A 22,809-nucleotide genomic window follows, 5' to 3' on the forward strand; every position below is an offset into this window, starting at 1 on the left:
TTCTGAATCTTTAAGCTGTAGAAAATAGCAGATGTTTATAATAATCAATTATTAGAGAATAGAATTTTCTCTCCTGAGTTGCCACTAATGACATTTCTCATTGTGTTGTTTCCTCATAGAGATTAAAAGTTATTTAAATATTCCCTAGACATCAAGTCCTTTAACTGAATTGATTGCTAAGATTCCAAAATAGTCAGATGCTGTAATAAATATAAGATTCCAAAATAATCAGATGCTGTAATAAATATAAGTACTATTCTAATGGAAATAGAGATGTTATTTTGAATAATGGGGATTCTATGCTGGGGAGATTTGACAACTATCCCTTTCAATAGGGAAATTGAGATAGTTAAGATTTGCTACTAAGCAAAAAAAAAAGGCTTTAATCTTAGTAAGCTTTCATAGTCAGTTTCTTTTGTTCATAATGGGACAACATGCATTCAGAATTCAGTTTGTGGCTGGCACAGAATATACAATCTATTCTCAAAATAAGTGGGTAGCTGCTGCATAATTAAATTTTACATCTTTCATAAAAACCACCAGCATTAATAAAGTTACCATGATAAATGCAGAATCATATTTCTTCCTGCCAACTTTAATATTTTCTCTGCTTCAAACATAAACAATTGTGACATCTGACTTTCTAAATATTACCTGTATAGCAACTCCACTTAATTAAAATATTTTAAAATATGTTTTTGTTACATTTAATGACTTATATATTGCATTGCAACAGAATGTGCAGTAGCAACACAAACATTTTATGGAGTGAACATTAAAAGATATTCCACTTTTAGCAGGCATAGCTCAAGTCCCTATTATCTGATTCTAGTTCATGTTTGCTCCAGCAGCAAAGCAGTTGGGGAGAAGGGTGCTCCTTTGCTAATGAGTTTGGTAATCAAGGCATCTATTTTCATTTCAAATTGGCTAGATTGGAGAAAATTGCAAGACTAAATGACTAGAGCTAATTAGAATTATAAAAATATTCATCACACTGAAGAATGAACATTTGGTCTTGATTTTATGGTATTTGCATAATGCTGCTCTTTAAAGAAGGGCGGGGAAACGGTGATGATAAATTGTCTTCCCCTTAATGAATTGAGCAAACACTATTTCTGTTTTAGCCATCCTTCCATTTAAAGGTGCTTTTACATATTCATAATTTGTAAATGAAGCTAAGTGATTCTGATTCCTGGCATAATTACCATATTCAAAAACTTGCTTCCCCAGTTACTGTTAAATATTTTTGAACTTGGAGTTAGTTCTTTTAGTAACATGCATTCTTCCCCATCTCATCTGTTATTATGCACTCTGTGATAATCCCTGTCAGATAGCAGAACATCTGGTGGGATGGTCACTACTATTATCATTCATAACAATATAACAATAATAATATCTTCATAGAGAAAATGAAATCAGGATCAAATAGTCAATGATTCTTGGAAGCCTACAGCCACATCTTTTCTCCAACCACAGAGTTTGCTCTGTCTTAATAGGCTACTGTTTTATTTTCATTTTATTTTTAATTATCCCAATGCAAATATTATTTGAGAAATGATTTTTTTCACAAAATAGTTCTCCTTACAATATATATACACATATACATACATACATATACAAAATAGATAAATAAATAATAAAATAACAACATCCTTCATTTCTAAGATCACATAGTACAAAGGTTGATATTGATGACATTTCTAATTCTCTTTTCTCTGTGTGTCTGTGTGTGCATACATGTGTTTGTAAACAAAAGACAATAGGCAGAAGCTTCAAAGGTGAAGTTTCAATATAGTTAAAATGACTAGCTATATTGCAACTGATCCAGGATGTAAGCCCAAACTTATATAAAATTACATGTTCTTGGGACAAATAAACTTTTCTTTATATGGTTTACTATGATATTTTATAGTCATTTTATAAAGGTTATAATCAAAAAGATAAAAGCAATTAAAAACTAAAAAAGAATAAAAAATAGGGTAGAAAATAAATTGAAAGAAAAATAGAACAGAAAGAATAAATAGAAATATAGTAAAGAAAAAGAAAATAAATTTATAAATATATGACTTCAGTTTTTAACACAAGTTATTCTTATAATTTATCAACCTCTTTTGAAATGTAACATGTAAGCTTTATCTATTTATTAATTATATTTATATATTGCCCTGTCCCATCCCTTATCTATAAACAAATACATAAAACCTTATTATTTGAACTATGAAATCAGCAAAAGGTAGATAGAGATAACAATATATCTATTTTAAACTTGATCAAATAAACCAATACTACATTCCTTCCTTTTACTTTTCACAATCTTGAGTTTTAGTCCCTTCAAATAATTGAGAGTCAGGAGCTTCCCAAAATTTCCAGCTTTATGGACCAGCTATGGGGGGTAGACGGGATATTCCACATGAGTGGCTGGCCAAGTAAATGTGTACAGGCAGGTCTATTTATGCGGGCAGCATGTATGCGCACCCACCGCTCATGGAAATTGAATGTGTGTGCATGCACTTGGACTCTGTTCATGCAAGTGGGGATGCACATACGCACATGCACACTCGCTCGTTGTTTCTGTGGCCTAGTTGCAAACAGCTCATAGTCACTAGTGGACATGTTTGGGGGACCCTGTTCTACTCCTTTTTAGTTATTAAGACATCAACCAGTTTCTTTTGTATGTCCAGTGTGGCATTCATCTGATTTTACTAGCCTGTAATTTTTAAACCCAGTTCAATCTTGTTAAGTAAAATTTGTTCCTCTTTTATTATATCTTTGATATAGTCTATTTATAGAGAAAGTCTTAAAATTAATTTCAGGGTCCATTGTTCAAAAATATCCTTCATTTTGTATTAGGATGTCAAATTCAATTGTTCTCCTTTAGTTTCTGATTCATTCTAATATCCAGTCTTCAAAGTCTCATTCCTGTAATGCTACAGACCCAGGCAGATTCAGAAATACAATAGCAAGCAATAACAGTCTCTGCTTCCACAACAATTTCAACAAATCTTCCACTTTAGCTTAGCATATTATTCTGATATTGTATGTTTAGCAACCACTCAAAACTACTCATTTTACTACTGTAAAACTATTATGTTCAGGACTATCTCTAAATGCAGTGGACATCTCTTTCTAACAATCTTCAGAAGTCCCCATATCTTTATTTAGTCTTTTTCAAATAGTAATGGTAATAGAATGGGCTGATTTGTTGTTCACAATTCAATAAATTAATGAGGCCAGCATGGTTTAACCCTTAAATTAGTCAGAGTGTGACTTCTATATTGCCTCAAATTCCTCAATGAATCATCCCACAGAATATCTCCCTTATGGTTTATCTAGCAAATATGTGAACTGTGCTGATATTTGTGGGAAAGGGGAAAGCATATACTTTGCTCCTGCCATCAGTTTTGTTCCTGAAACTTAGATTTCCACACTGCCACTAGCCAATATCAAAGATAAGCTGGCCTGCCAAAAGAACTGTATTGAGGTATAAAAGCCTAGTCTATCCAAAAGCTTTGTAAGTCTGCTCTTCATCTACAAGTATGCTTAGCTTCTTTGTTAAGAAGGATGGTTCCCTTTGTGTAGTCCACAACTAACTTCTGAACATTGCAATCATTTGGGATCAATATTCTTATCCCTTCATTTCTGAACTCTTGAAGTGGCTGCAAATTAGATCTCAGAGGAGCCTATAACCTGATTTGCACAGAAGAGAGACATGAATATTTAACTGCTTTAATATCCATTATGGAAAGTTTGAATGTACTATAATGCTGTTTAGCTTTATATAAATCTTTGAAGGATTTGTGCTTTTCAGGACCTACTATACATTTCTATGTTGATGATTTTCTTATTTACTCTGCAGATCCCATGTTTTACACAGGGAATGAATAGTTCTTACTTTCTTATGAGGTCTGTACTAAACTGGGGGGAAATCGCACCTTTCAACTGCATGTCGTTGATTATTTCAGCCATCATATTTCTTCACAGCAACTTCAGATAGATCCAGAAAAGCTGAAATTATTTTATGTGGAATCTGCATTGTTAAGAACATATATCATATTTTGAGTTTTGCCAGTTTTAACTTACATTTGTTATTAGTTTCACCACTAATTATCTGCTGATTTATTTTATCCAGAAAGCTGCTTCCTTTAGCTAGGATTCCAAGGCTCCCTGAATCCTTTCCAATAATCAAACAAGAGACATTGTGAAGTATTCACCTCTTAATCCATCATCAGTCATGTAGTTCCTACTGTCATCCCTTCAAGATAGTCTTTTCCTCATTTCCCAAACATGTTTTTGTAACTGCCAATGCATAATTTCTTGAAGGTCATTTCTGTGGCTTTCTATACCTACATGCCCCTTTTTGGTTGAGGCTGGTGTGTTTCATTTTGCCTTGAGTGATGTACTTTTAGAATCTGTTCCAGAGTTTGATAACAACTTATTTTCCTGTGCATTTTTCCCCAACAGCTCCAGTCAGCCAAGTAAAATTGTTATGCTCTTTAACAAGAGGCTTTGGTCATCAAAGATGTTTTTCACTAGTTGTACCCTGTCATTTGGTGGACATGTAAAACAGCCAAAACATTTTGGATACAAATACATGCATTAATTCAGAAGATTTTAAAGGTTAATGTCCAACTGAAACCAGAGATTTTTCTTTTGAGACTAACAGACATGCAACTAGAAAAAAACTCATGGAACTTTGTTTTTATGTATGACAACTGCTGTGAGACTATTATATACATAAAAGTGGAAAGATTTGGAACTGTCTACAACAGAGGAATGATTGCTGAAGATGATGGAACTTGCAGAGATGGCCAAATTAACCTCTTTGATTAGAAAAGAAAAAATATCCACATTCATAGTAAATTGGAAAGCCCTTACAGGTATTCCTCAATTTATAACCATATTATAGTCCATAACTACAGTTGTAAGTAACACCAGTGGTTAAGCAGGTTGCCATGTGACTGCTCCCAATTTTACAACCTTTTTTGCAGGGTTCATTAAGTGGGTGTGCCACAATTGTTAAGCTAAGCCATTATCCACAACAGGTTTTGCTAGAAACTGGAAGTAAATACCTAGTAAAAAAAAAAGTTATAAACTGCAGTTATGTGATGCAAACAGTTATAAATGTGAGCCAGCTTCTGAATACCCAAAATACAAACACATGACCATGTCAGGGCCTGTGTATCAATGGCCATTGAAAGAGGCAAGCTAGTGTTTATATATGTCAGACTATTTCTTGCCATATAACAAGAAATGTCTGGAAAAGTCATATCATCTCTTCCTTTCGTTTTTTTAGGAATGAGAAGAACTGTCAGGGTCCTTTGTGCTCTCTGAGTTTGGTGTTTTTCTTGCATATGTTTCATTGCCAACCAGGTAACATCATCAGTGCAAGTAAACTGATGCACTACATCATCAATGCTAGTAAATTGATGCACTACTGATAATGTTATCTCGTTTGGTAATGAAATGTCTGCAAGAAACCACTCAGAGAGCACCACAGACCCACAATTTGGTGCTAAGTTACAAATATTCTCTTCCAACAAGGAGAACAACAACATAAGAACTTGCTTTAAGACCTTTCCTTGCTATATCCAGCAGCTGTACTTTTTAGAGTTTTAAAAATGACCCATACTTCGTAACTTTTATTTGCCTCATTTTGGATTAGAATCTATATTTCATCTGCCATATATATCACTACGCAAGCCTGTTACCAAAATTCCAGATAGATATCCTCCCCCTTCTCCTTAGGCCTTGGGACAAGAGATTATATTATAAAAACCTTGGAGAGTTTATTCTGACTGCAGTTAGGTTAGATCATATGTTATGTTTTGGATGATAAGAGGAAGCATCAGAACATTCCAATCTGGGTGCAAACATATACAGAATATTGAATTCCAAGTTTCTGTTAGATGAAAAATGTCTTAATATTTATAACTTCCTAATTCTCTTCAGACAATCCTTAATTTCATTGTGGCACTCCACACAAAGACTGACAAACAAGATAAAATGTCTTGTTTTAGATGACTATTGAAATTTTACTTGATATGAAAAGCTTTTATTTTACATTTTAATTTCATTTTAATATTGTTTTCCATGTAATCCATTTCTAGAACATTGATTAGCAATGCAATTTTTCTGTGCTGATATAAATGTATTACAAAAATATGTTTTGTTGAGGTATTTGGAGAAAGTCTTATTTCATTTTAAATAATTTTCCTTATGCTTCTTCACACATATCATCTATTTTGTTGTCATCTTCTATGTACACGTAGATATTATACAATCTAAGAAGCCATGATCAAACGGTACCCAGAATTATACTTTCAAATTGGGGTGCTCTAATTACTGGAAAGATTTGCTAGGATGAGATTGAATACCATGTGCCATAATGGCACATTGCTGAATTACATCTTTAAAATGATATTTTTTTTCTGATGATGAATAAAGAGTTTGATGATGAACATGCTTAGTAGAATATCACACTTTTGATTACCAGGTTCTTTCATTTTAAAACCTTTTTGATAACAATACAATGGTAGATGTTTTTCATAATAAACAATTTTAAAGTCTTTCGGATTGTCTGTTATTGCTTATGGTATTATTATGCTCTTCAGTTAATTCTTAAACTGTAATACAGAGTCTTGTAATATACACAACATATTCATTTCCATATTTTAAAATCAAACATTACAGTTTTTGCAGAAAAAAAGCTGAACAGAGTTTGTCAATAATAATGGTCTACTATAATAAATTTTACTTATTTTTTAACCTCTATTCTCTTAAAAATATTTCACATCTAGCCATATTTGTCAAATCTGGAAAAAATGGAACCTGGCAAGACCAAGAAAAGGAAGAAAAGTTTTTTTTTTTTTTTTTTGGGGGGGGGGAGGAGTTTTCCATGGAAAAACCATTGATTTCAACCATGTAATAACATTCTTTTATTATAAATAATTCAGAGAGCTTTAGCTAATGGGAGGTTTAAAAATGTTAATAAAACTTTTAAAGGAAATTGGGCTTCTGTTAAATGCCTACTTGAAAGTATATTTAAAGGCTATAGTGACCAAGACTGTTTTATGAATCTCCATAGATAGATACAGTTGAACTAATGTCATATAGTATGTGGGTTTCTTTTGTTGCCATTCTGGACATAGAGCAGAATACAATCCACATCATTGATAGGATAAAACAGAACATTTCTTCTAAAATAGAGATTTCTTCTTTTTTTTTGAAAAGGATATTACTAAAAATATTGGTATTCATGGACCCCATTGATCATTCAGCAGTTCCCTTTAAGAAATAGATGAATTGTGCACAGTGGGAATTGAGATTTAAAACAGATTATATCTATGAGAAAGCAATGCATCTTCAACAATTGATTTGCTTTAGCAACAGACCACATACTGTCCCCTATGTCTCATATAAGATGGTGCATTCTCCAATTATTCAAGTTGACTGACACTTAAAACAGGTTAATTAGCATATTGACTCTCTTTTACTATAACAAATAAGACCAAATTTATTCTTGTCCTTTCCCGAAAGTGGAAGAAACTTCAAAGAAGAGTCAAAAGAACATATCAATCTTCATTTGATCTTTTTACCAAGGACAACCAGTGGTCTAAGGTCATCTTTTGTGTGTGAGTGATACCCATAACAACACAGCTTTTTAAAATGCATTTAATTACTATTTTATCTCACCACTATGATTAGTATGGAAATGCTCATATCAATTACATATTTTCTAAACAATATTATTGTGATAATTTAATTGTTTTGTTCTTGATTCATTTTCAAGAAAAGACGGTACAAGATTTTTACTGATGTTTTATTCATACATATTTGAATTATAGTATTAATGTTATTATTTGCAAAAGGACGTCATAATCTACTGCTTTTTGCAATTCCAATGCATTAAGGAGGTTTTTCCAACGTAATACCTTCCAAATTGAGCTTATTCTTATGTGAGGTAAGTCCAATACATTAAAAACACCCTGGGTTGGAAAGTGCAATATAGAGAAATAGGGTCATAGTATCTTTGCAGATGTATCTCTTGTTATTACAGTCTCTTTGGATACTACCATAATGCTAAAAACTGTTAATATAGATAACGTAGGCGTTATGTTTACCATTAGTTAAAATGTCTGACAAGTTTATCTCTTTACATTTTGTTTAAATAGACAAGGTACTATCCTTGCATTACAGTAAATATTATACTGGAAAGAGGTTTGGCAAAATGCAATTGTATTTTCTCCCACTTCTTCAGATTTAATTATTACAGATTCACTCCCCTCCACCCTTACTTGGCAGCTCCCACATGGTTGCTAGATAGCATCAGATGAAGCTGGAGATTCTTCTCTCTCTTGACCTGTAGTAGAGTGTCTACTGCAGCAGAAAATCCAGAATTGTCTTCATCCTGGATGTACTATGTACTTATAGTGATTGGTGGGGGGGTGCACAAATTGGAGATATGTGGGGTGAATCTTATGTACAAAGTTGTGTCACTGGCATCTGTTGTAGTTTCTAACAGTCCTTCAAACTCACCGTAACCCTTCTAGGGAAACAGATATTCCAAATGCCCCCTCCTGGATCTATCATGCAAAATAAATTCTGTCCTATAGTTTCCTATCCACTGGAAAAAGAGTGGGTGAGGAAAACAGTGGTGGTATGCTACCAGTTCAGCCCAGTTCTGGCATACCAGTAGTACTGAAGATCAGCTGGCAGAGAACTGGTTCAGTCCGAGTCTCTCCAGCACTCTGCTATTGGGCCCACCCACCAGCCTGGGATCTCATACTGACCTTTATTCCCTGCTGTTGAAGCACAGCTGTTTTATGCAGCACAGTAGATTGCCACAAAGCTGTTGAAGCTACAGGGAGAGTCCAGGATTGCAGGAGGTGAGTAGGAAAGCCTCTGAGCCTGCACAAAGTGCATGTTTGGTGCGCATGTGCACAAATTGTATGTATGCACGCAAAGCACACCCACCAAACCACGCCCACCAAACAGATGGTAAACCATTTTAAACCCACCAGTGAAGAAACAGCTTTAGAATGCAAGGGGCCACTTCATCCATTAGCAATGAATGATGGGATATTCAACAATACTTCATAATAGACAACTGCAAACAAAAGACCAATGGATTAATATGTCTAGTAATTAACGTAATATTTTTTGGTGGACAGATGAAAGAAAACCTTAGTGGAAAGCTACAGCAATTTCCAATTTTGGCACAAGTCTTGCCTATATATATATCTGGGTGGCCTTTGGTAATGGTAACTCTTTCTTTAATCTGAGGCACAAAGAGAAGCAGAAACAGAGGTTCTGATGTCAGCCCTTGATAGACTAGGTTAGGAAACAGACATCACAGAAACTATTGGAATTTTTAATGGGCATAATAATACAACCATGAAAACATGATAAGTCTTTCTCCCTTCTTACCTCATACCAAAGAAACAAGTTGGGGAAACTGACAAGATAAGTAAGAGGTAGCAAATGGAATGTGATTATGACATGGCTGTCAAACTCGCAGCCCATGGGCCGAATACATCACACGCTAGCCACACCACCCAACACCCAGTTTAGTGAAAGGGAAAAAAGTTGTGATATGTCACGCGATGCTGCCATGACGACGCAAGTCTGACACCCCTGAGTTATGACAAACATCTTAAAAGGAATCCCCCCGAATTTCAAAAGCTGTAAATGGAATCATTAATGTTAGGAATGAAAGTCACCTCACAGTTATTTGGGTTGGAAATATATAAACTAGGATAGACATTTTAATATTATGTCTTTAAGAGAATGCTAAAACTGTAATTGGGTGTGGTTCCACAAATGGCTATAAGATGGAGCCAGAAACCTGGGTTGTTTAGTCTTAGTGAGTCTCTGTTCCTTCTGTTGGAGAGTGTTGCTGTTCCTCCTAATGACTGTTACTGATCGTTGATGTAAGTCTGTAACTGAACTGTTTTTGATACTGGACTTTGATATTTGGATTATTCCTAAACTGAAAACTGACAGCTTTACCTGTCTTGGACTGCTTATCTTGGACTTTGCTTAAACGTTTATGGGAAGTAAAAAACCTACATTTACTGTACAGTGTATCTCTGTGCTGTGTGTGTGTTATTCTTCACTATTCTCACTACATCTCCCTATATGCACTCATTCTCCTAACGGGGAATTACCTCAACACTCTATAATAAAGTATGATTGAATATACAGTACTTTCTGTTTGGACTATCTTGCAAGGTAGCATATCCAAATTAACTTCTTCCAATCTGTTGGGATTATATACTCTTGACAATATAGTTCCTTTGACCTTCAAAGGTTAAATATTATAAGATACCTAAAGCCATTTTGGAGTCCAGCACCTTCAAAATTTAATAAATAAACAAGCAAGCAAAAGTAAAGAGTTTTGGCTCCTATGTTATTCACTAAGTTGGGGCCATGACAAACTCTAATTCAATAAGATCATATGTGAAAGCTCTTGAATTTCTTCATCTATCATCATTGAGTGAAAAAAAACCCTATCTCTTAATATTTTGTTTCTTCAACAGAATTTTGAGTGAAGTATTTGAACTACATAAAAGAGTTTTAGCAAGACATTCCAACCCAGAGTCAACATATCCCAAAGGGAAAACCTTGACAAGCACATCACATATCAAATCCAATTCTTATAGATACTTTTTATAAGCATAACCACAATTGATTTTTTTCTTTTTTCTTTATAACTTAAAAACATCAAACCATTCAGCAACATCAAATGGTACACTAGATCTTTAAAGCTGTACTGCAGTACAGTTTTGACATTTGGCCTAGCAGCATAAAGCCATTTAAAATTGTTATATATCTGAAAATATCATCATTGCATGATTAGATAATCAGCAATGTATTCTGGTGTACCTATGCATTATATAATATAATGTTTACAAATTAATTCAATCATGTAGGTAATAGACAAAACATTTGTGTGATTGCGGTACAGGCCAGCAGAAAAATCCATACCTTTTGCTAAATGAGTATTAATGGGGTTTATTCACCAAGAGCTAGGAAAAATCATTTCTGGACAAAAATTCAATATAAATTTTGCAGACATAGAAACACTTAAAGAATAACTTCAGAATCTATCATTTATATGTCATATTCTCTATTTCCTGAGCCCTGCTCAGAGCTGTGCTCTCCAGACAGAATAAAGATGAAAGGCTATGAAATTATTAAGATGCCTTGTTATTTTAAATGAATATGTCTAGAAAGAAACAATCATGTGAAAACATTTTTTAATATTTTTCTCTTGCAAATATTCAGACCATTAATATCAAGAGCTTAAATGGTATACAGTCCAGTCCTGTCACGGGTATCAAACATTCATAAATCACATATAAGAAAAAATGATCTTCTGTGCTCCTTGTGCTCAGTCTTATAGTTCTATGAATTACTAGTTTCAGAGGTATTTCCTTACCTAAACAGAGAAATCCAGAATGCTGAGCAAAAAGCAGTGGGAGTGGAAATAGCCTCCAAAGTCTCGCCAACTTCCTTATTGAGTTTCCTTGTGAGAAGCTAATAGTGAGCATCACAAATCAATCCTTCCTTTCTTCTCTCCCCCTCCTATCCTTCTTCCTTCTCTTCCTTTTCTTCTTCCCTTCTTCACTGTTCCCTTCCTTCTTTCCTTCCTTCCTTCCTTCCTTCCTTCCTTCCTTCCTTCCTTCCTTCCTTCCTTCCTTCCTTCTTTCCCTCTGTCCCTCCCTACATTCTTTCCTTCTTCCCTTACTTAGTCTCTTCTTTCCTTTTGTAACTATTTGACAGCTTCCTTATTTACTTTGTGAGAAGCTTGCATGGAAAATGTCAATGGAGGAGCTAATAGGAAATTGCAACTCCAAGGTCAGCAGGCAAGTAAGTGGCTGCTGTCAATTGGAGAAGGAACAAAAAGATGTGTAGGGTGAAGATCAGGAATGGTATGTGGGAGTACACAAAATGTGTTGTATGGTTAGGAGGAGAGTTTAGACCAGAAATTACCACACAGGTCAATGAGGGCATGTAGATGGACATCATAGTTCAGGAAATTGACGTGGGGTGTGTGAGAGGTGCTCTAGAGGTTGGGTAGGATATGCGGGGGGTGGGCGTGGCATAAATCAAGAAGAATGAATGGGTGTTGCAAGGCTGTGTGACAGGTACCATAGCAATTGGGGTGGTATTGTAGACAGCATGGATCAAGAAAGGTGTGCAAAATGAATTGGAACTGGATTGGAAAAAGCACATGGAAGGTGACACAGATTGAGGAAGACAGTGGGAGGTTGGCCCAGACTGAGAAAATGTGTAGAGGAGAATGGCATGGGCCAAGAAGGAGTTTCTTCTTCCCTGTTCCTTTCTCTCTTGCTTCCTCTTTCCTTTCCATTTACAGCAGGCAGAGAAATGGCTGCTGCTGAGTGAGGGAGGGAGTGAAGGATTATGAAAGTGGCAAGGAAAGTGTCATAGAACATTTAAAATGAAGAGGACATGACCACAGCAGCAGCTGCTAGCACTGAAGCAGCCACAAATTTCTCAAATTTAGTTACCTTGAGGATTATGGGTCCTGGTTTCTGGACATATTCTGTTAGTTAGCTCATCTGAGGTATCTTGGTTCAAAAAATGTTGTTCTCTGATATACCATTCACCCATTATGATGTCAAGGTTTTAGGACTATATAGATACACAAACCCATAAAATGTGGGAATTGATATTTCTATTTATTTCCCTGCTAGTTGCTTGAGGGGAAAGTCACCCATAATGTGCTTCATAATCTTAATGGCTTATATTAGCTCAGTCATCCAATATGAATCTTTACTGCTTCTATATTGTTAATGGGTTAAAAAGACTGTAGATGGCATTAGATAGAACACCTTATGGAAAATTACCAGATAAATGACATTATACTTTTTAATTCTAACAACCTTTTATGACTATTTCTCAGAATGGGCTATATCAGGTACATCCTAAATATCTCAGTATAGTGCTTCCTCCAGTACAATCATTAATGTATTTGTGTCAAAGAATACTTTGTAGGAGGAGGATACATTGTAAACTACATTATAGTGTTAATATTTCTGGGACAATGTAATTCACATCAAAGAAAGTGATTTCCAAAAGTAGAAATCACTTTCTACTAAGTAGAAGTAACCAACAAGACTATAGGTTTCTTCTTCTCCACGCAGCAATGATCAAGAGTAGTATACATTCTAATAGTATAAATCTCAATTTTGGAAATTATGTAGAGGTGGGATCTGCATAGTTCAAAGGAAGAACTTATCTGTTTTGGTTGCAGCAAGTGATCAGGTTGCCTTCCTCAGGATATTTAAAACCAGGCTCATGACTATGCAGCCTTTTAGAACAAACTCTACTTTGTTGCAAAAATAATAATACAAAAGGATGTGTGGACCTTGTCCCTTGCATTAAAAGCATTTTTCAATTTTTATTAAATGCCAAACAATTGCTGCTACAGTTTTTCCATGTGAAACTATGAGCATATATTTTTCTCTTTCTGTTTGATGTTGCACTGAAAATATACCCAAGAGAATTTGTTATTGTCTTATGAAACCTGACTTGGTTGTGTGCCACAAACTAGCAACCTGGATTCTGACATCAAAACAAACAACTATAGTCCATTTAGCTTTACTTCTTTTGTGCAAAGGAAAAAGAGAATGAAACAAGAATAAATGGGCCTCACGGCATCAGCAGGCTACTTATCCACAGGAAAGAAAAATAAGTCAGGTATATTGATTTATCATGCCTGAATAATAGTACCTAATGAAAAGGTCTGAAAGTCCAAGCCCTGAGGGAGGGGATATATGGGAATAACATAATAGTTGTTCCTAGCAGTATGTGTAATGTTAAACTGCTGTTTGTTATTGCATTTGAAATGAAGTTTGGATATGTGTCCAAGGAGAATGGAGAAGGGCATGTACCTTTTGGTCAATGCTGTATGCTAGAATCCAGTCTTCTTGCTTAGGATGGAACAGCAGACTCTGGATGTAGAAGCTGAGTCGATATTTTTGATAGGTGGCTCCTTCATCATTACTGATGAGTATACTACTTTCAATCTCAGGGTCACTTAAAAGCATTATCTATTTAAAAAAGGTAGGAAAAGTTGAAGAAAGTTTAATAATCTAATAACAATTGAAAATAGTATCATGCATATATAACACACATTTATGTAAGGTTTTTACAACAGGATTTCTGGCACCAATCGACAATCACACATTAAATGTTAAGCAGGGTTTGGCAATGTATCATCTGCAGGTGCCTGATGAGAAGCCCCACTCTTCAAATATCACTAAAATCTCATGGGAATTAGTTTAAGAGTCTCAAAATGTCAGAAATTCTCATGTGAGAAAACTGAAATCTCATAACATCTCTTTAAAAGATCATGAAGTTTTGATGCTGTTGAGAATGCATAGACACTTGCTATAAAGTAAAGATTGCCAGGCAGAATTGTGTATTAACTTCATTTGAACAGATGAGTACTATTAAAAGAAAGCCAGATGGCATCATTAATTTATTTTTCAAATTTGTAGCCACACACACTCAGCAAAGCCAGACTACTGACTGAGAAAACTAAGACCAACACAACTATTCTTCATTTAGGATACAGGTATCCCCTATGAGATAACCATATATGATTCAAATGTACAGACCTGGCCAACATAATCAGATGAATTTTTATAATTCTGTTTAAAAACAAATCCTTTTGAACTGTAGACATTTTACACACATTAACTCCATACAGCAAAGACAATACAGAGCACCATAAATGTTTTGCCATTATTCCATATAACATTGTTCAAATTAAATAAATATTCAAAACATAGAACTTTACATATGAAAGTGTAGAAGAACTATAGTAAAATGCAATTATAAAAAGAGTGTACACATATCAGTCACTCGTCCCACCTGCAAATGACCAGTTTCAGTCCATTAGAGTAACCAGGGAAGAAAAAAAGATGTAACATATGAACTATTAAATATAGGCATTTGAGACAGTGGAATCCATGGATATGCTAAAGAAATTAAGATATTGTAGAGGAGGAGGAGGAGGAGGAGGAGGAGGAGGAGGAGGAGGAGGAGGAGGAGGAGGAGGAGGAGGAGGGTTGATATAATTAGAGCTGCATCCATTGTTGATGTGACCCTGTCTTGACTTTTTTAAACTAAAAACATGCCTGGATTAAGAGTTAGTATTTGAAAATGCTTCTTTTGTGTTTTAGTTATGACTTGTCTAATAGTTATTATAAAGATAGCTTATCTGAAAACATTTATTTGCCTGGGTAAATCCTGGTAGCAATATTGTTAAGCCAAAATCATACAGGAACAGTAACTAATCCTTACACCTACTATGAATGTTTTGTGTCAAACTTGTTTAACTTGGTGGTTTCAAAACTTACAGTGACATTTCTTGATTTATATAAAATAAATTCTAAATAAATAAATTTCTAAAATGATTCATATATTTATTTATTTACAATACTGTAATACACATTGTGTAACTCATAGTCAAAAAATCCTGAATTTATTGGAAAATCAGGAAAAAAACATTTGTCAAATTGAAGCTTACTTAGTACCTAAACAAAAAATTGAAAATGTATTGGATCTTGTCATTCTGGCATGAATTGTCTTTCAATTGTTAACCTATCCACATAGTAGCTTGAAGATTTAGGAACAAGAGTATCAAATAACACGGAAATTACCAATTTCACAAGATTTGGGCTACTTTTTTGAGAAGAGATAGGAGGAATTATGGCATATACACAGACTGTTGTGATTTTGATGAATAGTGAACAAGCAATAATTTTATTCCCGAAATATAGCCCCAAAATATCACCAAAGGCAATTAAATCAGAAATAAAAAAACATGGACAGCTCTACATTCTGTAAAAACAGATGCAAAATGGATTGGGTAAGCAAATCAAAATTTATCATACCTATGCAAAACTGAAGAATGCAAAATGAGAGTATATGTTAATCAAAGCGATGTTTGTAATACATCTATTACAAACCACTAAAATATAATATTAATGACTTTCAATGCATAAATCAAAATTACTTACATTGATGGATAAAAGTTTTTCAAAGAACACTAAAGTAGCACAGATCATAAAATAATCTATGTATGAAACTACAATTTCAGAAATAACCTTACTAAGAGCAAGAACATAATGTTGAATTGTGGAAAATTCTCAGATCTCTATTGTTCTTCACTGGAGAAAACATTGCAAAAAGTATCTGGGTATAAAGTGGTAATTTTTTTTTAAGATTGTTTATGTAGTCATAGACTTAAAAGGGAAAGAATGAAGGGTTAGAGATTCAATGTATTAAACTTCGCTAAACATCATGAAAGTTTCAACTTACACCCAGATATTGAGCTCAACACATAATGATTCCCTCCTTGCTGAAAATATAATTTTATATTCCTCTGTTTCAAAAAGGAATCAACAAAAAAACCGATAACACAAGAAAATTTGTGTAATATCAGGATGTGGAAAACTTTTGGTGTATGAAATATCTAGCTTCACATGTTTAGATACAGATATGTGAAAATATATGATGCTACTTTGTTTCAGGCACATTCCCAAACTGTCTTTTTCTAGAGGAAGTTGAATATTTCATTCTGTTTAAATTGCTAGGATTAGAAGTTGATTTATTTCTTTCAACTGAGGTGTTTATTTTTATTTTATTTTTTTACTGGACCAGCTCAGTTGAAGTGACTGGTCATACCCTACTGCTAATGATTTAGACAAGTTGAGGAGTAATGGGTGTAGAATTTGGAGTGAAGCAACAGGCACTAAAAAAGCCTAGGGCCCAGTGTGAGAACCATTATGGATCTAACTGGAAGATTAACTAGAGTGTAAACTATAAACAAATTGCATCAAGGGACAACTGAACTCAATCCTGGAGCAGTTCTGACTGGTGGCAAATATCTCTTATTTATATACTGGCATGAAAAAGCAAAGGTTTCTGTCACACATAGCATCAGGTTTTGTGAGATAATCTTGGTCTGATAAAGCCACAATTGGACTAAAATTAATACCAGTGCTCAGATTAGTACACTCCATACAATTGCTAGCTATTTCCAGATCAAATGCCACTTCTCAAGGTACATTTATTTGATGGAACTGCTTCTGTCTATCTGTCTGTCTGTCTATTTATCTATGCATACATGGAGAGCAAGAAATGAGGAACAGAGAGAAACAGAGAAACAGAGACACACAGAGAGAGAAAAAAAACAGAGAGAGAAAGAGACAATGAGAAAAACAAACTATATTCTACCTTTTTTTTCTTAAACTAATTCTGACAAGCCGATTATTAGATTGGGTTTTGGTGGTATATGTGTAGCTGTGCGCATGCATACATACACAACTTGTGTTTGAAGATTCTTTTGAGGAAGCTACATGCAATCTGGGTCAATTAATATATGTGATCTTCAAGAAAAGCAACTCTATACATAAAATTAATAATGTATGTGCACACACATGCACTAAAGTACTGACGTTCACACTGGTTTCACACACAAGTGATGTTGATTAAAAAAATAGCACATGTTGGGTTTGGGTCTGCTGCTTAGATCTCTGCATGCATGTGTACTCTGGGATGCATGTGGGTCCAATTGATGTTGAGATTCAGGATACCTTTACATATGCCAGCCAGCCAGACTGACAGACAGACTATCTGGATCTATCCTCAGTCCCACAAGGCAGCAACATATAATTGAAGGGACCCAAAGCATATACACTCCGTTTGAAGTTACTGAACAGACAAAAACAAGATTGGCCATCCCCAAATAAACAGCCCCAGAAAGAGCTTTATGGGTAACACTGGCATTGGTAATTGAATCTGCTAAATAATGCAGCTTTCAAATCAGCAATGAAAATAGGTAAAGACAACTTAGAAATCAAGAAACACAAGGATGGATGTGTCATTCCCATCCTGGTCATCAACAAATGTGATCAATTCAGTCTCAGTGCTGTACCCTACCCTAAAATCTAACTGAAACAAGTCCAGATAATCCACTTCCTCCAAATCCCTGTCTTGTTGCTGTCCAACCACTTTTCAACAATTTTTCTCACAAAGAAAGTTTGGAAACTAGATAAAAACTGTCTGGGCTGAAGAATCCAATGCAAGATTCTGCTAATGTAGCTTTACAACAAAGTAGACTTAGCTTATCTATTATGTTCCCTGTCTGAGCATATGTGGTAAGGCTGATATCAATGTTGCAAATCTGAAAATATATTTCTCCTGCCATCACCATTACAGCTGAAGAAATTAGGGAGGGTCTCCTCTTTCATAGGCACCCCATCCCCCAAGGTCATTTTCCCACAGCATTATAAAGATGGAGAAATAGAGAAGTTTCATCACCTTTTACCACAATACAAATCAGCTGTTTCTCTTCTTCCAATGAAGGCCTAGGCAATTCTTTTCAAATTTAATCTCCCAGAGGTCCTCAGAGAACCATGGCATAGCCCATAATTGGTGCAAAGAGAAAGGACTATAGGAACAATTCTAAGCAATCCTAGTCTGTAGAGATTCTCAGTCTTAGTCTCCTAGATCTCCTAAGGTCTTAGTCACTTGTCTATTCCAGGCTGTTCACCAGATCCTCAGGGCAAACTCTAATCTCCCTCTGGAATCCAAACAGGACTGCCAGTTGCTTGTGTGTATCTTCCTGAGTTGCGTGGGTAAGGAAGCAAGACAAATTTATGGCAATGGTAATAGCATCCAATACTAGATCACATCAAAATTTCCCTGAAACAAAAACCAGAACTAACATGTAACATCTGGCATGTGTTCAATTCAATGCTTACATCACATTCACTAATCCAGAACATGTAAACACTGATTCTATGCTGTTCAGTTCCTGATCTGTTCCTAGTTATTTATTCTTGCTTTTTAATGTAGCCACAATCTTCATAAACTATCATGTCTTCATTAGGCCCTAGGTTCAGTCCTAGCTGATTCAACAAACGAGAAACCCGATTTTGAAAAAACACTGATGGAAAAAAGGGTTATCAGACTTCTCCTTTTAATATGGACTTTCTATCACAAAATTGAAAAACAAAAGTTTTTTCTCTATAAAAAATGGTTTACATTTTTCATAAGCTAAAACTGCCTCAGCACATTATATGTCTTCAGTAAAGGATCCACCCAATACTGATTTAGATTAATCTTTTTTCATTAACAGCTAATAAACAAACACCAGCAAGAATGAGCACTGAGCATTAGTTTAGCACCATCATTTATAATTGCTAGAAGGAACACCAGAGCATTGTCAAATATAATGTATAGGCTTTAAATATCTAATCATTTTCCATAATAATAGGTTAAATGGCAACTCTTTACAAAGAGAAAAATATTGTTCATTTTGCTACATTCTAGCAATGTATTTTAATGTATTTTTTCATGGTGCAGAGTTGTCTATTTTTGTTGGGAAAAATTCTTGCAAAATGAATTTTTTTTCCAATGCTTCATTTCTGGCTGCAAGAATTCAACCATAAAAGGTTAATTAAAGCACAATCAAGACTGGACATGTGAAGGTAGTTTGATAGGGTAAAAAGATAAGCTAGAAAAGGAATGACTATACAACTATGTGGGCTACATTGAAATGATTAAAATGGCTTTATTTTTGTTTGGCTCTTTCTATTAGAATTCTGAACAATAAAAAGATTAAAGCATATTTCTTTAAAAAGCATTCTTATACCTTAATAAGAATGCTAAGAAAACACAGAAATTACACTGAAACCTTGATAAAGAATAAAATATGACGTTGCATCTGCCAATGGATGTGAAGAGCTGCAGTAGTGCAGTGGTTAGACCACTGGCTGCCAGCAGTTTGGTAGTTCTAACTCTGTAAACCTCTTAGAGAGGGCTGTAAAGCACTGTGAAGTGGTATGTAAGTCTAAATGCTATTGCTATTCTCACAGACAAAATACAATAAAACAATTTAATATGGCCCACAATTTATAATTATATTAACTATAATGTTGGTACATTATGAACAAGAGACTTCAATATTTTGCATATATGCAATCATAATGAACTTGGCCATAAGATGTCACCTAGATTTCCAGATAAGGCAGCAAAACTATGTTTGGGAGATTTTGGTTGTACAGAATATACTAAACATGATATTTGTCAGGATGTCCGGAAATAGTGTTAATCTTAGGCAATATTAAGTTTTTTAAATTATCCTTATAAAAGACACAATGACAGTACAAAGTCATAAGGGGATATTTTGTTGTGATGTTCCTGAATCTGTTTTCCAATATGATTAAATTAAGAATATTCAGTCAGGAGAGTAAAAACATTCAACAGTCTTTAGGAGTAGGTGATACTCATGATAAACCATTTGCTTGATTATAACCCAGTTGTCTCTACAACAGGAAGGGGGGAAAACACACAGATGTGTTTTGCTTTGAGTTCACATTGCCAGGTGGTAGTAAAAGAATCAGCAAATATAAAGAGCATTAGCTCCAAAGGAAAGAAAGTTATCTTTAGCCATAATTTGAAGATTTTAATTGGTCTCTACTTGTAGGAAACCTACCACCATATGAAAAGGGACACTGGGGACACAGCAGGCACTTAAAATATTTTTTCCTCTGTTATAATGTAAAATTTGAGCTTCTTCTTTATTTTTATTTTTTAATAAGTGCAGTTTCACTGATTTTCCCCTCACTTCACATTGAAAGATTTTATCCAGATCCCAATATACAAAACAAATCCATTTTAGGTTTAATGAACGCATATGCTTCTATAATCATATGGTGGTATATACTGAATAATCTGAAGGGATCTAGCTATAGGCTAGTAGAGGACTGTATACTCACCTACCATATTCCAAATAAAAACAAAATCTTCTTTCCTTTTTGCTCCCAAAAATTTAGTTTAGGATTTCATATAATGAAATTGATCGAACCTATTTTTTTCTGAGTCCCACAGCCAATACACAGAGTTTTTTGTAAAAGATAATGCTTAGAGTGCATACTACAATTAGGATTAAAGCCCTGCATATAGTGTGCCTCTGTAGTGAAGATGTTGCTATAAAATGGCTGATTTACATTGTGTAACTCTTAGAACAATGCTCAATCCAGAACCAAACAGGCTGATTCTGCATAATCTAATCTTCACTTGAGGTGAAGCATATCCCCAATATGCCTGCTTTGATTTATTTAAAATACATATTGCCTTTTTACCAAAAGTATTTTTGACTGTTCACAGGTATCCTTAGTTGCTTCCTGCTACAGTAATTTCAGAAAACTATTACAAATTTTGCAATAACACTTTAAATTAAGACTTCTGCTTTTTTGAGATTAGTTTAGCCTAAACCAATTCCTTAAAAAATAGAGAAGTTATCAATATTCTCCCACAATTCCACAGGAATTCTGGATGGGCCAAAGCGGAGTGCTTTACATCTTATTTCCTGTGCAACCCAAATCAAGCTCCATATTTATTTGTATTTATTTATAATATGGTCCTCCATCTCACCTCAAGGTAATTTGAATTCAGTATAATCAAAGATTGAATCCGTATTGTGTATAGTAGGAAGCTTTTATGTCTAAATTGTCCATTTTCAAAAGTAGTCTAATGGTGTATTATGATTCATGATATTTCTTCTTCAAAAGCTAGATTTAAACTTTGCATGCTCCTGGATAAATTCTCCAAAGGTTGATGCATATTTCTAAGTAGGCAACTAATTTCTCAATCTTTATCAGGGTATATCCAATATTGTCTATCACCTAGGGTCATCATGGTTGAACCTATTCTTTCTGTTTCTGGTAAAATCACTTATTACAACTTAGAAATTATCATAACAAATTTAATTAGTAGATATAAATTCAGATTATCACCTTTGTGGAACACAATGATGTAACTGTTCACGATGAAATGCACTGTCCCATTATAAATGGGTTTATGGAGCATGTGTTATAAAAATATTTCAACCATACAGATTTATACCTTGGCAGTCATTTGAAGCCAATCTCATAAAATCCATGTGCTAAAGGTGCCTTTGACTACAGTAATGAAATAATACCCAACTGAATTTGCTCCTTATTTTCCATTTTTAAAGTAAAATATTTTACTTTTCATTTTTAAAGCTTTTTTTTTAATTAAACTTCTGCAAAAGAGAAATACAATTAAAAAAATGTGCAAGCAAATATATTGCCCAAAGAAACTATATAGAAAGTACATAAAGTAAAACTGTAATATATTTAAGTATAGTTGTAGACTTATAGTATATCTTTTCAGAAATTAAAAGGATGTTTATACTCTTTTTTTGGACTTTTCAACTGTTCTTTTTTTTAAAGAAATGTAGGTCTTTTCTATTCCCTTCTGTTGGAAAAGGAAATAGGTGTCCCAACTTACTTAAAAACATCACATGAAGATGTGAAGGTGGGTTGAGGGCTCTCTGTCTCTCTCTCTGTCTCCCTCCCTCCCTCTCTATCTCTCTCTTTCTCTCTTCCTCCATTCCTCTCTCTTTCCCTCCCTCCTTTTCTCTCTTTCTCTCTCTCTCTCTCTTCAAAAATTTTCTAAGTGATTTCATGGGATAGTAAAATTGGTGCCAAGGAGCTATTCAGGAAAGCCTTTGATTACTCTCCATAAAGTGTTACCAGTCACGGGTTTTTGCTTGAGATTTGAAATGCTCACCGATTGTACACAAAATAACAAATTCCTTGAAAAATAAAGCACACATTCAGGATTTCAGTGCTTATATAATTCACAAAATTAGCTTCTTGATTAAAAAAAATAGATTAAGTTGTATAACACTGAACTAATCTCACTGCCTTCTAGCTTTGTGCTAAAGTATATGTCCTA

At 34.4% G+C, this 22,809-nt stretch overlaps 1 protein-coding gene across 1 annotated transcript in view; it reads right to left on the reverse strand.

Annotated features, from left to right (window-relative positions):
• SORCS3 (sortilin related VPS10 domain containing receptor 3) overlaps window positions 1-22,809 on the reverse strand; it is a 535,825-nt gene that overhangs the window by 243,653 nt on the left and 269,363 nt on the right. Inside the window, exon 4 of the mRNA XM_087932777.1 lies at window positions 13,920-14,078. Coding sequence (XP_087788903.1) covers window positions 13,920-14,078 — 159 coding nt within the window. The remainder of the gene's footprint in view (window positions 1-13,919; window positions 14,079-22,809) is intronic.

Source organism: Pseudonaja textilis, chromosome 4 (genome assembly GCF_049901715.1).
Source record: "Pseudonaja textilis isolate UNSWEBS1 chromosome 4, rPseTex1.2, whole genome shotgun sequence".
Taxonomy (NCBI): Eukaryota; Metazoa; Chordata; class Lepidosauria; order Squamata; family Elapidae; genus Pseudonaja; species Pseudonaja textilis.